This window comes from Dermacentor albipictus, chromosome 8, assembly GCF_038994185.2.
Source record: "Dermacentor albipictus isolate Rhodes 1998 colony chromosome 8, USDA_Dalb.pri_finalv2, whole genome shotgun sequence".
NCBI lineage: Eukaryota > Metazoa > Arthropoda > Arachnida > Ixodida > Ixodidae > Dermacentor > Dermacentor albipictus.
In genome coordinates, this window is record NC_091828.1 from 101,970,983 (window position 1) to 101,986,974 (window position 15,992).

Sequence of the window (15,992 nt, forward strand, 5' to 3'; positions counted from 1 at the left end):
ATGGATAACTCGTATTCATCTATTATCTGGCAATTCACTCCGCTTCATTATTTCTTTATCTGAATTGGGTTGTAATAGAATATTCACTAGGGAGTGGCCATTTTCTTACATTACTCAAGCTAGCAGAGCAATATGACCGTTCACCACAAACGCCTCGATGGAAACTAGAAACGGCTGATTAAGAGCAATTTAATTCATCTACTTACTTAACTCTAGATTTTGTCACTTATTTCACTATAGACGACGCAGCACAGTATTTTACAGCTTTTATTATCGGTGCAGCAGAAAAATATGATTCTCGAACAAATGATCGTTCATGTAAACGATGCGTTCCGTGGTGGAATGACGATTGCAGACAGGTGAAGAAGCAAAACAAGGCACGTGAGCGGTGGCGCGTTTGAACGATCGTGTTCGTCCATTCCGGTGTCCCACTCCTAAGCCTTTCTCAGGACGGTCCCGCAAACAGCCGGCGACCGCGCGGAACGTCCACACAGCTGGCCGACCATTAGCCAAAGAGGAACAGGTTTATCCCTTTTGCACCCGAATAACCCCACCGTTAGGTGGCGCTAGCGGAGCAGCACTCGTGCCATCTCTCCACACTAATCTTCAACGCCACCGCCCCCTGGCGGCGGTGCTTCGCTACGCGGAGAAGCCGTATCAAAGGAGACACGAGAACCGTGCGCGGAAAGTAACACCAGGGGACGTGTGAGAGTCGAGCGTACATCACTACGAGACGAAGATGCTTCTTCAGCTTATGGATCACCGGTACACGCAGCCCCCCCCCCCCTTCCAGTTTGAAGAGGTAAGCGCATTTCTTGACACGTGCCCGGTCTACGAACATTGTTCACCCAATTCAATCAAAAAGCAAAGCGTACGTCTCAAAGCATTGCACATATTATTACACTCCAGGGACAATTAGCAATCTTAAGATGACTGAATCTGCGTCTTGCACAACCGGATCAACATAGCGTGCTCCGCTATTACGATTGCGAAGCCCGGCGTGACGAAAGCGGTGACGTCGAAATCACCTCGGCCTGCTCGCGAGCGTCCCCATTAGATCCTCTGGCAGTCAGAGGCGATGTAGCATGACGTCACGAATCGAAGCGCACCGGCCTTGTGCTGTCTAGGAAGTGTTATTTTGGCTCAGCTGTGACCGAGCTTGAGGAGGAGACGTGCATGCGCTGTTGGCTCTCTGCCTCTGTTAGATGAGCGTGTGCGCGCTTGATCACGTGACCTCCAACGCTAGGCGCGCAGGAAGACGGCACGCATAACTCCGCCCACCCTCGAAAGCTTACCCTCGCACCCGTAGCAACAATACGGCGTGCCGTGCGCTCATTCTTATTGCACTTTGACTTTATGCGGGACATCACGGCGACGGCGGAAATTTGCCGCGATTGTCTAAGAATTGCTTGATAATAAGTTTCACCGAAAGATCGCTAAGCACTGCACAGGCATTCAAGACACGGCAGCTATGGGGCACCGCTCTTGGCCATCAGGCCGAGCACACTGCAAGTCTCCGCAGACTTAGTGGCTGTAATTTCTCGACCAGTTGTTTGGAGTGCGGTTTGCGGTGCGACCTGTGTTGACGCTGTACGAATGCTGCGCGGAAATTTCACGCCTCGAGATCCTTTCAATCGAAGGGAAAAAATATAGGGATGGACGAGCTCTTTGTCTATTGCAGGCGGTTAATTATTAGGCCTTTCCGACAGATGGACGCTTCGAAATTCCGAAGAAAGTTGTGTGCCCCATAATCGTGTGGATTTCGCACATGAGACGCCGGAATTTCTTTTTGTATTATTTTGAGAGATAAAGAAGATAGCAATAGTTTCAGGTTTGATGCAGAAAGAACAGAGGTCAAGTGTGTGAAACAAGATCTGTTTAGGTAAAATTTTAGATGTAGAACTTTACAGAGCTGACGTTATAACGTCGCCTCGCAGTCGGGAAAGGAATTTGCTGTTTTTTTTTTTTGACGGGGATAGGTATCGGAATCATCAGAAGAAATCAGGGATGGGGATTCATATTCGTCCTTGAAAAAAAAGGACAACCATTCCATTCTGTGAAGATGGAATGGCATCAAAAGCTGACAACAGTCAAAGTTCTCAAACGAAAAGCAAAATATTTTATTTATTTATTTATTTGTTTTTACAATACTGTGGACAAGAAGTTATATACAAAGAAGAATGGATGAAACAAGCGTGTAACACGTTTTTCACACAAATCGTTTGGTCATAAGGTAGACGATCAAGAAAAATTTAAACTCGATTACAATACAACTATTACTAATACACGAAATCAGAGGACTATTTACACGAATGATATACAGCTCACGGGCACTGGGGGTATGCTTCAGTTAGTTTATTCCAGTCGTCTAATGTTTGTGGAAAAAAAAGAATAGCGAAAACTGTCGGTCCTTGCGAAAATTGGTGTTAGAGAATGAGGGTAGTAGAATGACAACCATTCCACTCTGTGAAAGTGGAATGGCAGCGAAAGCCCTTTGCATTTAGTGCGAGAGCTTTGACTGTCGTCAGCTTTAGCTGCCATTCCATCTTCGCACAGTGGAATGGTTGTCCTTTTTTTTTCCTCAATTTTTCTTTGTATTTTTAATTTTTCGTTTTCTTATTGTTCTAACTTCATACGTATGCACTGACGTTTCGACACGTGAGTACCACGTGGGACAAGGGTTGTTCATGGGCGCGTCACAGATCCCCGAGGCTACAGGAGTACGTGCCACTGAGCTTGGAACCTTTCTGCTCTATCGCCAGGATCGACCCGCAGTGATTTCTGTTTTCCGGACGCCGACAAAAAAACTACGGAAGGTTAGTCACATACAGCCTTTGCCGTTTAAAAAAATGGGTGGTAAATGTAGCTCCTCTAATGAACGAAAAAAAATTGGAGAGAATTCTTAAAACCGGAACACCGAGTGATGACAATGAGATTGGGAAACAGAGCTAGAGGACGGATTTTTTTTTTTTATCATTCTGGAGTGTCCATGGACTGGCATGAAGCAGGTTCAGTACAAACTGTTCGGTGCAAGTGTCGAAAAGATACGCAGAGCCGACCGCTAATAGAATCGGGGCGATATACTAAAGACCAAAAGAGCGTCTGTCATAATTGTTATTTTCCATTCCTGACGACCAAACTTTCCGAATACTTTGGCAACTGCCAGGAGTTTCGCGAGAAAGGATCGATGTGCAATTAGGCGCACGGAGAGCAAAAGACCTGATGCACCGACATCGACTTACCCTTTATTTGTTGTTCGTAATATACAGATATGTAAATCACGCTCCATTTTGCGATATACTCCCACTTTTAAAAAACCAGTGTGTACCGTCGTTTTCTTTGTCGATTGTATCTAGCGCGCTGCTGTTGTGTTTGTAAAGAAGAGGCTTCCCTTTCTTTTTTTTTTTGCACATGACACGTAAAAGCAAGATCCTCCAATCTATACTCGAAACTTGGAAACATACGCACCGACCGGAGGATGGCATTCTTCCATTTCCATTCGCCGACATCCGGGCGATAAGCTCTATAGACTGCGAGAATAAAAGTGCTACCCGATGGAACGATCGCTCAAATAACTCTTTTTTTTATGTCCTGGTACCTTTACGGTGTTTTCTGGTAAGCGCGTGTCAATGCACCGCAATATATCCGCTACATTCGGCTGTGCTATCCTAGCGCGTGTCAATGCACCACAATATATCCACTACATTCGTCTATGCTATCCTATGTCTGCAGCCACGACCTCGCCGTCCGGTAGGCTTCAACGATGTGCTTCCGTCCCGGGCACGCGGCACTCGACCTTGCCCCCGAATAATTACGCTGTCCAGCCTCACGAACTCGTCGACCGCGTACGCAAGTTGCGCCGCTGCAGGGCGTCTCTGATTTTGGCCGCCGCTTCCGCCTCGGTGACGCCCACCTTCTGTCCGACGATCTCGACGAGCTTGGGGTGCTGGGACACGAGTGCCAGCGAGTTCTCGCAGCAGGGGTCGCCGTCGCCCAGCACGAACCTGGCCGCTCGCTGGACGATGCCGCAGTTGCGACGTGTGACGTCGTGCACGGTGCTCATCCGGTCGTGAAGGTCCGAGCAGGCGGGCAGAGCCACGCGAAGGAGCGTGTGATTCGTGGGCAGTCCGGGCAGGAGGCAGCCCAGGAACGCTTCGCAGGATCGCCAGTCGAGCGCCTCGAGGGACAGCTCGTGCAGAGTCTTGCTGTTCAGGGCGCAATGGGCGACGCGCGGGAACCAGTCGGCCCGCCAGTTCGCCAAGTACAGTTTCATCTTGGCCAGGTTGCGCTTGGACGCCAGGGCTTCGATCAGGCGAGACAGGCACGTCATCTGGTCCTCGTCGAGTTCCTCGTAGAAGTCGTTGAGGAACAGCTCGACGTCCTTCACAGTCGAGTTGGACGCCACGTAGTCGGCGGCAGCGTTGCAGAGGTCCGCGTCGTAACGGTCGAACCGCAGGCGAAGCGAAGTGACGTGGTCGCACGCCGCGAGCTCGCCCAAGGCTTCGCAGAGGGCCGCCGCGTCGAGGGAGTGCAAAGAACTGAGTGTGACGACTTGCGCTTCCGGGAACGACTGGAGTGCCTTCACGTCTGCAGGTGCGACGTGATGGTCTTCGACGACCAGTCTGTGTCCAACGCGGCATTGCCGAATTGTCGAGTAGATGTCTCGCAAACCGCCGCCGGGGATGTTCAGCACAGTTGCGGTTTGTATGGACACGTTGGCCGCGATGGCGCGTACGAACGAGCAGCACTGTTCGTTGGTGTACAACGACAGGTCGATGGTCAGCCTCCGCAAGGTGTGGTTTGCTCTCAAGGCTGCCAGCCATGGCCCGATTGTCTCGTACTCGATGGGCCGGAAATCGGGTTGGTGGGACACCCATCCGTCGCAGCAACGCCAGCACCGCACGCTCAGGTCACGCAGGCTTCTGCTCGAGGCGACAACTTCGGCAATAGTCGCCCAGTCTCGCACTTTGCAGAGCCAGTTCACGGCCAGCTCCTCCAGCGCCGTCACTTCGCAGATGGCTCGAACTAAAGTTTCCAGTATGTCCCAGCTGTTGCTCCCCTTCTTCAAGTCAGACCCGTCCAGCGTCAGCTTCCTCAGCGTTGTCTTCTTTTCGGCAAGAAGCCTGGCGAAGCGCTCCGAAGACGTGGCTTGGGCGCCTGGTGCGAAGACGTGGGACCCCACGGCGAGCTCACTAACGCTGCCGTTTTCCAGCAGTGCGTCGACTAGCCTCTCGGCCACACCGATGTCTATTGCCAGGCCTGTCACGTCGAGGGCCGTCAGTCTCGCTTCGTCTTGTTCGAGCAGCAGGACGGGCAATGGTGTCTCGGCATCCGTACAGTAGAAGCCGCTAATGAATTCGAGCTCTACTCGCTCAGTAACGACTACCGACTGCACCACGTGGACTAGAGGTCCGGTATCGTATGAGCTCTCATTCGGATCCAAGACGATCGTCAGCCTTCTCAGAGTCGGCACCAACGCGAGTTGCTCAAGCACGGCACCGCTTTTCGCCACCGCGTCGTTCACTTGCACGGCGACGATGCATCGATGCTCGGCGAACAGAAGGCGTAGAAGCGCCAGCGCGGTGAGCCCGGGAACGTCCTCCGAGCTGAACCACAGGAATCCGCGAGGACATCGTCGAACGACGACGACGCTTAGGTCTCCGAGTTCGTCTCCCGCGTCTTCTCGAATCTGGAGTCCCACGCACCACAGGGCTTCGTTGCAGGCTGTGAGGCAACCCAAGAGTCGGCAGACCCGATCCGTGCTACTTCGCGTGCACTTCGGCACAAGTTCGCGGGCGGCGTCCGTGTACTTCCCAATGGGAGCTGCGGCTGGCGAAACTGGCAACTGCGTAGCCATGGCGAGATCAGTGGCGACGGGTCAATGCTGTGCGGGCCGGTGTTGCTGTGCGGGCTGGTATTCGGGGCTTTCTGTCAGTTTTTGCGGTCCCGTTCGGGTGCAGCGAATGACGTATATGCCAGCCGGCGTAATAAGCGCCCGTCACCTGACCAGTGCTATCAGCAGCAGTGACCTGTCCCTGGAGTGATAGCTTCGCTTTCCCGCTCTTCTACTTGCTGGAGTAATTTTTTAGACGTCAGAATTTTTACGGTTTCGCGCATCTGTAATCTTGTGCGTGCACTATTATTGTGAAGAAGCTGCTGCTTGCCAAAGCGTGACATGGGATATCGTGGCGATTGCACCATTGAAAGCAAATTCGCTTACGTCGCTTTTTATATGTTTCCCCGCGCCTAGAGTAGGCGATGTTTATCATAAATGTGAGTGCAAAGTGGCACAGAATGCTTTGTTCAGGTATTTCATAGACAATGCAATGTCTTCTAAATGTAACACATATGTGTAATAAATAACGGATAACGAAATGTGTTCGTGGTGTTTTATTTGGTGTTTTGGAGCTGAAGTAGCAGCACACCTCTCTGCGCCATTTGCTCGGGGCGCCGGACCTCCCCCTGGAGGCGCAAATGTGAGCGTCCACATGGTTGCCAGGCGGCACAGCGCATGCGCAACGTGAGGGCATCTCTTTGGGTGCCCTCTCTCCCGTTTCATCGCAGCTCTCCGAGTTGCGGCCCCGTCGCCCTCTTGACCAGGCGCCAACGACCCGCATGCGCAGATTAGAACCCCTTAAACTTGGTAAAGTACCAACACTCTCCTCCTCCGCCTTGACTCCTTCTCGTTTCTTCTCTCTTTCGCGCATCCTCCTCGACCGTGGCGCCGCCTACACCGATCGAGTGTAGCAACGGCGGCAACATGCGCTCCTCGCGCAGGCGCTTCTCGGGCAAAAATGGCGCTGAAGCACGGTGCGAGGGCCCACGTGATGCTGTTAGGCCAATAGCGACGCAGCGTTGGCCTTGTCTAGATCGCGCGAGGAGGAGGAGGCGACCACCTGGGGTTCTTTAACGTGCACCTAAATCTAAGTACACGGGTGTTTTCGTATTTCGCCCCCATCGAAATACGGCCACCGTGGCCGTGCTACGATCCCGCGACCTCCATGCTCAGCAGCCCAACACCATAGCCACTCAGCAACCACGGCGGGTTATATATAGATCCCATCCGGATAACTTCGGTGTATATAGATTTTCTTCGATTTGCCGATTTTTTTTTGCCAGGAGAACGTGCGCCACCACGAGACTGACGTCTGTGCTGCACTCAGAGATGCAGTCAATCAGCACATGAAGTGCGAGTTTAGTGGCTGCGTCCATGGAGGAAACTATACGCCGGCGTCACTTCGTCTTCCTCTGCGTCCAACATCATTCTGCTTCGGCACAGCGCACTGTAGTACACGTAACGGTAATGTCGGGTGGCCGAAGCATCGTCCCGGTGCGTCGTTCTTAGGCCGTATAATGTGCATTCAAATCGGCGACACACATTTATGAGCAAACAGCATCGCATAACAGTTACCGCTGCAGCCCGACAAATGTGTAAGCGGTTGCAATTATCCTCGATCCAGCTCAAGTCTCAACCAATTTATCGAGCCAGCCGCAGGGACTGCGTCTGACAGATTATTGCGGCTGTTATCGCCCGCTTATTTTTAATACTTTCGTGGACCTATCAAGATTTGCTTTAAGGATAAATGCAGGAGACGAAATGTTTTATTAATTTCCTCTTGTTTTGCTAAAAGGGAGAAAGGTTTGCGAGATATGAATCGTTTACTACAGGAACAGCTGGGTTCACTATGATGGTAGTGCAATATGTCATGCACTGTGCCTTTGTGGGTGCTAACATCAGCTATCACTTAAGAATTCTATTGTGCCGTGGATATTGCATTTACTCTTGCAAAAGAAAGTGCTTTGGTTCATCTACACACCTGCACCATAGAGAAAAGAAATTTCAACAAGAGCGGACACTCCCATAGAGCCCAGCGGCCGAATTGACTGTAGCGCACCAAGCGGTCGTTGTCGACTCCTTCCGGTTTCGGTTTTGGGCGCGCGCGTTTTGAACACCAGTTGGTACACGCCGCGCCGGCTCCGCTGATCGGCCGTTCCTATGCTTTCCTGATCAGGGTTCAGGCGCGCGCGTTTTTTTTTTTTTTCTACGCGCGCGCGTTTTCTTTTATGCGCGCGCGGCTTAACGTGGGAAGCAGCATGCAAAATATAAGATACGGAAAGGCAGCTGTCCATCAGCGTTGGGCAACTGCTATTCCACAAAACAGATGCTACAGAACATTTCAATTGAATATTTATTTCACTTCAATATACAAAAACATTGATACAGTACACAGTAAACATAGCCCATGTTTGGCGCACTATAAGAAAGCTGATACATGCCGGCATAAAGTCAGGAAATGAGTGCAATACAGCGCACAGGGTAAACAAATTAATGTCATTTCATTTTATCAAAAAATGTGAAGCTTAACACATTCGCGAATAACACCATTTTGGAATGAACACATCCTGGTCAGAAAAAAATTGCATCTGCCAGCTTAAAAGGAAGCCGAGGAAGCAACTTAACACAAAACATGTTCTATGTTTAAGAAAAAAAAAATTTCACGAGTGGGCATATATGTGTACTTGTGCCACTTCCTGCACAAGGCTATTTTTGTCTAGACACATTTGATGTTTCATGACCGCTACTGGTCCCTCGTTTGAACCAATAACTCGCGACGTCCATTTGATGACATCGCACTTTACATCCGCATGCCCCTACCCCCCAATCCCTCATTCCGCAAGCTCCCGCCCCCCCCCCCAGAAAAAAAAACCGTATACTTTTGGCCTGAAGTATCCGATTGTTAACAAGCAAGAGCAAGCCTTCTCGAGGCCACCCAGAGTGATTTGCACTCCAAAATCCCAGCCCCCTCCCCCCCCCAATCCCTCATTCTGCAAGCTCCGCCCCTCCCCCCAAGACGAAAACCCATGTATACTTTTGGCATTGAGTATCCAATTGGTAACAAGCACGCGCAAGCCTTCCCAAGACCGTCCACTGTGATTTGCACTTAAAATCCACACCCCCTCCCCCCCAATCCCTCGTTCCGCAAGCTCCACCCCCCCTCCCCCCCAAGAAAAAACCCGTATACTTTTGGCGTTAAGTATCCGATTGTTAACAAGCAGGAGCAAGCCTTCTCGAGGCCACCCAGAGTGATTTGCATTTACATCACTTTACATCCTTACCCACCCCCTTTCGCGTCAGCTGTTACGTGAGCAAAAAATAACGCACACTAATCTAAGCCGGACCCAGGCTGAGTAACCTTCCAGAAATCACTTCGTATGCTTTTACCTCCTCCCCCTTAGGAACTCGGCGACTGTGAAAAATGTTTCAAAACCTGCTGCGGATGACTTGGTCGCAATTAATAGCATTCGGAAGGTCCATGTTGCCCCCCTCCCCCCTCCTCCGGAAGTGCTGTTGCTGTTGCACCTCCGGAGGCAGCCACCACCCACCACAGCCACCCCACCCCACCCCACCACCGCCACCACCCCCACCGCCCCCCTCTACCACACCACCACCACACGTCACTGTTGTACGACTGACCCTTCCGAATTGCGATCCAGTGTGAACAAGCAAGCAGTAGCAGTCCTGAAACAGCAATGTTATGTTAGAAAAATTGTGTTCACTGGTTTAACGGAAGTCCTAATTCCTTGAAATTTGCATTTTTCAACCTTTGAATTTTTCAAGCTGCACGCCGGAAACAGATGACTGAAAGCGAATTTTATCTAAATTACGGTTGACAAATCGGATATGCCAACACAAACGGATCCGGCAATACATTTTGACAAACCTCTGCCGACACTCAACGGAACAAAATTCCATGTCCCCAACGCGAGACAGGTACTGAAACAAAACATCACAGACAGATGCAAGATGCGCTGTAGCCTCGATCATGGCAAGGAAGTGGGTCTCCAATTCCTGAACAAAAGTAAATACCCTTTGTAATGGCACAGTGAGATTGCCAAAAAGTTTGCTTGGTACGTGATATGCTTTTAACATTGTGAAATATTGGCGCGCTCCACTCAGTGCGTTTTCTTCACCCAGTAACAAATGGCGACAAGTGCAATCTTTCACAGTCCTTGTAACAAATAATTTCACCAGGAAGCCAGCGACGTAATATGCTGCGGATTCATCGATTATATGAGAGTCAATGTGGGCTGCCAGTTCTGAAATGTCCTCAAGACATGGAAAGTCGTCTGGCTTAACCCATTCCACAGTGTCAACCAGAGAAGAACTGTTCAGGGAGAACGGCGACACTTCCTTAAGGAGTTCAGTTTCATCATCTTCTACATTTGCTTTCTCGGAGAGTTTAAAAGCTTTTTGAATGCAAATATGTTTCAAACCAGAAATAAATTGTGCTACATTGGGGTTAGTGTTGCACCCTTGTTTCTGCCTGATGTGCCCAAACATATTTTCAAGGGGGTCCTGCTGCAGCCGACGAGTTAGCAAGTAAATAAATTCATAATTTCTTGAGAGGTCTTCCCAAAGATAGAGAATTGCCTGAATAGTGATCTGCCATCCAATGACTGTTCGTGGCTGACGCTTTGCAGAAAATTTCCATGATGGGAACCACAGAAGCTGTTCTTGAAGAAATTGAATTAATTCATTGTCACCCTTTTTAATTCCGTATCGACACTTTTGTGCATTTTTATGGGGGCTTGAACTGTTCAGGGCATCAAAGATTTTATCTATACGCTCACAGAAATTTGCTGTAGCTATGGCTGATGCTGGGAGTTCATTCACATAAACCAATGCCATAATTGCGATGCTAACGGATGAACTAAGTACTTGTGCCGCTCGGCTAACTTTCATGTTGGAAAAAGGTTTCTGGTAGATGTGCCGCTCTGTCAGCTTCGGAGCCAATCGCAACCGCAGTTAATGCGTCGATTTGTAGAGGTGTTCAATGTACGACCAATCGACAACCTCGTTCCCAATTAGTAGCTTATGAGCTTGGACATTGTTACGTGTGGTTTTGACCAAATGAGGCACATCAAAAATGAAATAGACTCGCTCACCCAGAACCTCAAAAAACGGTTTTTCAACAGTAATGCCCAACTGCTGAGCTAGGCTTACATTAGATGTACCTTGATCACAAACTACTGCTTTCACAATAATTTGGACGGCTTTCAGTTGCATAATAATTGAGTTGAGTAATTTAGCCATAATGCTTGCTGATGTCAGTGTGTGTCCTACTGTAAATGCGACTGGTTGCACCCACCTCTTGGAAACACCAGCGAGAAGCACAACCAGTGCCCTGTCAGCAATAGTCGATGACCGTTCCATGCCATCATCTACAAATCCATGGACAACATCCTGACCCGCATCATAAGACAAGTTCTTTTTTAAGATTATTTCGTCAAAGATCAGGGTGCACACTCGATCGCGCGCATTCCAATCCCGAGTGCTAGCTGAAACACACTGTATTATTCCAGGAATTACACCTGGTGACATTCTAATGTTGCTCAACCAACGTCTCAGTGACCGTTGTGTAGGTAGAGAGAAAATTGGTGCCAAAAAACGGTATGCTCGTGGTCCCCGAAAGTTTAAATGTAATGCAAATTTCTTAAGCCAAACAGGGAAGCGCTTGCCTTTGCCCCTCTGCTGCAACCGCATGTGTGTACACAGCAGTTTATAAACCTCCTCTGTCACATGCGGTTGGATAATGCCTAGTGCCTTTGAAATGGACGGTGGTAGCTTGCGCTGGTTCTTCCGCAACCGTGAGATAGTCCGCTGGCAGCTTGCTACCTTAGACTGCAGTCGTCGGATGGTCCTCCTAAATTTCTTCGATGGAGAGCCCTTTGCTGCACTGTTGCAAGCAACTGTAACAGACAAACAGTATGCATGTATTAAGTTATGGGTACTAGTCCTTGATACAATCCTAATTTATTGGTTGCCTCATTTGCAAGAGTGCATAAGAGACTAAAGCAGAAACAGACATTTAAGCAATTGTTTTAATTCACAAACAGTATTCCTAAATAGAGGCACTATGACCAAAATCAGAACTAGATCAAAATTTCTTTGTCAAAGCCGTACGTATTAACTCGTGATAATACTTGACTACACAGCAAGAATATCAAATGATTGGTTTGACTGTTCCTCAAACTTTGCATTAACACAATGAGCCAAATAACAGCCACTATCTTACTGAGACAGACAGAAAAGTTTCATGATATGCAATACAAATAGGTCGGCCTGGTGCACATTCCTCTAGCTGGGTAGTCTACAAATCTATTTACTAGCATTACAAGAACACTTACCAGGGAAGCCTCCTACTGAGCTTGAGGCTGAATCAAGAAAGCTGCTGGCACTTGGGGACATGCTTGGGGAGACCTCAGACGCAAGGAAGCTGCTGGCACTTGGGGAGACCTCAGAGGCAAGAAAGCTGCTGGTACTTGGGGAGACCTCGGACGCAAGAAAGCTGCTGCAACTTGGGGAGACCTCGGACGCATCATCTGCACAAACACAAAGAACAAGATAATTTGCCCCGCTGGCAGACAACTTGAATATCCTACAGGTAATATACTGCAGTGCAAGCGTACTACCGAAAATCTTATGTGTCACGTGCATTCCACGGGCTACAACACTAACAAGAACATGTCCAGCACAATTTTGCGGTACTTCACTCCCACTGCCTATATATGCGACAGTACACAGCAATGGTAGCTCACTTGTTGGCAAGTATTTTCTAAATTGTTCCACAAGATAACCAAACCCAAAGCATTAACAGTTACCATCATGGTCTTCAAACGAAGAATACATTGCATAATTTTATAGATTGTAGGCCATGTGGTTATACAATTCGTTAAACAGAAATCGCCATATGCATTTACAAAGGTCATGGTCCTGCACAAATTCATGCTATAAAGCTACGTCAATTGGTGATACGAGGAGTAGTGCTAGAAATTGTGCAGCCGCTCCTTTCAAACACATGAAGCCTTAACATACAGATACATTAATACGAAACTATATATCAATAAAAAATTATGTCGTATCAAGAATCGCCCTAAAATATATTGGCCTTTTCGAGGCTACCATAAAGTTATCAGCACATCTAATTAGGTATAGCATTGCGTATAGATTGCACCTTGACCTTCCGGTTACCGCACGTGTCGCCTTGTGTAGAGCGTGGGAACGACATTCCCGCGCTTTACGCAAGGGTGCCGTGCACTGTAGTGTCTACACAGAGGTTGAGAGTGACACTTGATGTGATAGTTACCATGAACAGCACAAAACTCAGCTCCAGTCGAACTGCTGCCAGAGATGTCCATTTGGGAGTCTGCAGGATCTAGCTCGCTCACGGGAGCAACGTAGCCTGGTAGGTTTCCTGGAAAATGACTCGTCATTGCCAATTTGTCAAGTAAAGCTTGACGCCAAACTCACCTTCGGCAACACAGCTCGCCGTCACGATGAATCTTTTCTTGTCCTCCTGCACGACACATTCGCCAGCTTGACCCCCAGTTACAGGATGGACGTAACCTGCATGGGTTTAAAAATTTGCATGTTAGTGAGGTTGCCATTAGCAAACACTAGGAACTGCTAGCACCTAGCACGGCAGGGCCTTCACACTACATGCTGATGCATAAAGCTTCTACCGGATAGTCCTCTGGTGCATTGTTTTCAGGTTAATTAAATACAAAAGCTTTGGCAGGTGCCGCACGAGCAGAATATAAAATATTTAAATAGAAATAAATGTCCACGTGATGCTGGTTTATGCTGCAATTATAGCTACAAAAACTGCTATTGCTAACTATTTTATGAAGACATTGTCACATACGTTAACCACGGCAAAGGTGCATTAAGATAGTGCTAGTGCTGCAACTGTTCCATTGCGCACCTGGGTTAACTGTTGGCACGGCCATTTTAGTGAGCCGTGTGTGCCCTGGGTCCATGAAGTCTTGCGCAGTAAAATGGTCACTGCAAATCTTGTATGATGTGTACAGTAGATTGACTGGCTTTTCCATAAGGTCAGTCCTTCGGGTGTATGTCACCCATGCCGTCGACCTGCGCACGTTTTAGAAAAAGTGTGTTGTATCACTCAATCAGTAATCATTCAATATTTCATGACAGCCCAACACGAGTGCGTACACGCATGATGCATCAGGCATTTAAGAATCCATACATTATTCTGAAAAAAAAACAAGTGTACACTGCTTTTGCAATTACCGAACAGATGTAGGGTGCACCATGTCTAGCTTGGAACGATACAATATTTCATATTGCAAATTTTACATAACCACAAAAAATGCCGACAAAGAGGCACAACATGTGACGTGCAAGAGTATAATGGTTATACTGCTCGTACCACAAAAAAATAAAATGCATTTGCTGCAACAATAAAATGCACACCACTTTTAAGACTCCCAAACTGATCCGTTATGCCTCTCACCGGCGCAACGCGGGTTATAACCGGGCGAAAGTACTTCAAAAACGCTAGATATCTTCGTTTAAATCAGGAGAAACAGAGCTTAACGCAGCAAACCTGTGGTCCCGTGGGATTCGAAAAAAGTGGGTTCCGGGCTTCTTTCGCGTTCTTCCGTTGTTTGTGCACCACGCTACACAACAGTAGCTGCCGTACGAGGCTTTGCAGGAGGCCATCTGTTGAAAAACGTAAATTACAACATATATAACACTTACATAAACAGCTCGGGAAGGCAATACGTGCGAAAGTGGTGAACCGCCAAAATTACGCTCAAGGGCAATTAGCTTTAAGCAAGTTCTGGTACTTAAGCATTTAAGTATCAAAAAATAAATTACAATATTGGGGCCTGAGAAATAACGAACTTCTCGCATTAAGATTCAGTACACTCGCAACTGCGTCAATAAGCCGGGCGCGGCAACCGTGCTTCTAAACTACCCCCAAATATAACGACGTTCGTTACAATAACGTTGGGGGCCACAGAATGCGCGAAAACTTGCCTGTCTTAGGCGCTACGACGTAGTACACGGCAAATGCGTCACACGGCCGAGCTGGTTTTCGCTTACTGCGTCAATAAGCCGGGCGCGGCAACCGTGCATCCGAAACCGGCAACCGGCAACCGAAAATATGAATTTTGCTTTTACGAAAGTCTTCAGCGTGCGCTGTTTGCGCGAAAGGCTCGACCTACTCTTGGCGCAGTTCATCGGAAATGACCGTGCCAGCCCCAGAAAGCAAGTGTTTGCTCTTTATTTTTCTCTATGTGATTCGTGCATTTCATCCGCATTAAAAGTAGAGTCTCTTAAAGGCCTAAATATAGTTCGACGAAGCGGGAACGCCCCCACACGTTACATCACGTTAGTCAGATCAACAGCGTCTAGTTTGGCCGACGGTTCGACGTACTGGTGGACACGGCCAATGCGCTCCGACGCGCCCGGCGTCTAACGCTCGCCCTCTTACGTACGTAGGCATTTCGCAGTACTAAAAGCCCCAACGCGACACGCGCTCCTACGTTCCGCAAAGCCCTTGCGTGCTGCGTACGTATCGTCATGACGCAGTACTAAAACTGTCTATTAACTCAATTTAACTGCGCCAGGACGGCGGTGCTGTTTTTCGCTAACTGCGCCACTCGAACTAAGCCTAAATGTGAGTAAACTGCGCAGCACACTGTCAAACAGAATTTCTCACCTTTCCGTCGTCCAATAGTGCAGTGGTGCCGTGTCGAAATGCAGACGATACGCAAGAAAAGCACAGAGAAGGCCGGGAACCCAATGAAATGGGCTAAATCCAAAACAGACGGGTCGCCGAGCACGCGAGCTTCGCACGTACAACCGTCCTCGCTCACTCCTGCAGCTTATCTGACGCCGCGCATCATATGCCGCGCATGACGTATGCACGCGTGTCTGGCGTGCCGCTAGCTTGTTGCTAGGCAACGCAACAAAAAGTTGCAAAGTATAAGTTTATTTACACGCAAAACTTTTTCACTTTTAGTGCGAGGGAATAAAAAAAATAAAAAGTTGTCTGGAAGTTTATTTCACATTCTTTTTGTCTGATGCTCGCGTCAACTAACGGTTGTTGTTGAAACCAGGCGTGACGTGTTTCCTGTTGCCAGTTTTTGAAGAGTGTCCCCTCTTGTTGAATTTCTTT

At 48.5% G+C, this 15,992-nt stretch overlaps 1 protein-coding gene across 1 annotated transcript; it reads right to left on the minus strand.

The window, feature by feature from the left end:
• Window positions 1–9,434: 9,434 nt before the first annotated feature.
• LOC135913724 (uncharacterized) lies at window positions 9,435–15,689 on the minus strand. The gene is made up of 7 exons (XM_065446333.2): window positions 15,534–15,689; window positions 14,412–14,527; window positions 13,767–13,933; window positions 13,313–13,408; window positions 13,149–13,256; window positions 12,190–12,384; window positions 9,435–11,751 (listed from the first exon to the last, which is right to left on the minus strand). The coding sequence occupies exons 2-7, from the start codon at window positions 14,525–14,527 to the stop codon at window positions 10,808–10,810; spliced, it is 1,626 nt and encodes a 541-aa protein (XP_065302405.1). The 5' UTR covers window positions 15,534–15,689; the 3' UTR covers window positions 9,435–10,807.
• Window positions 15,690–15,992: the final 303 nt, after the last annotated feature.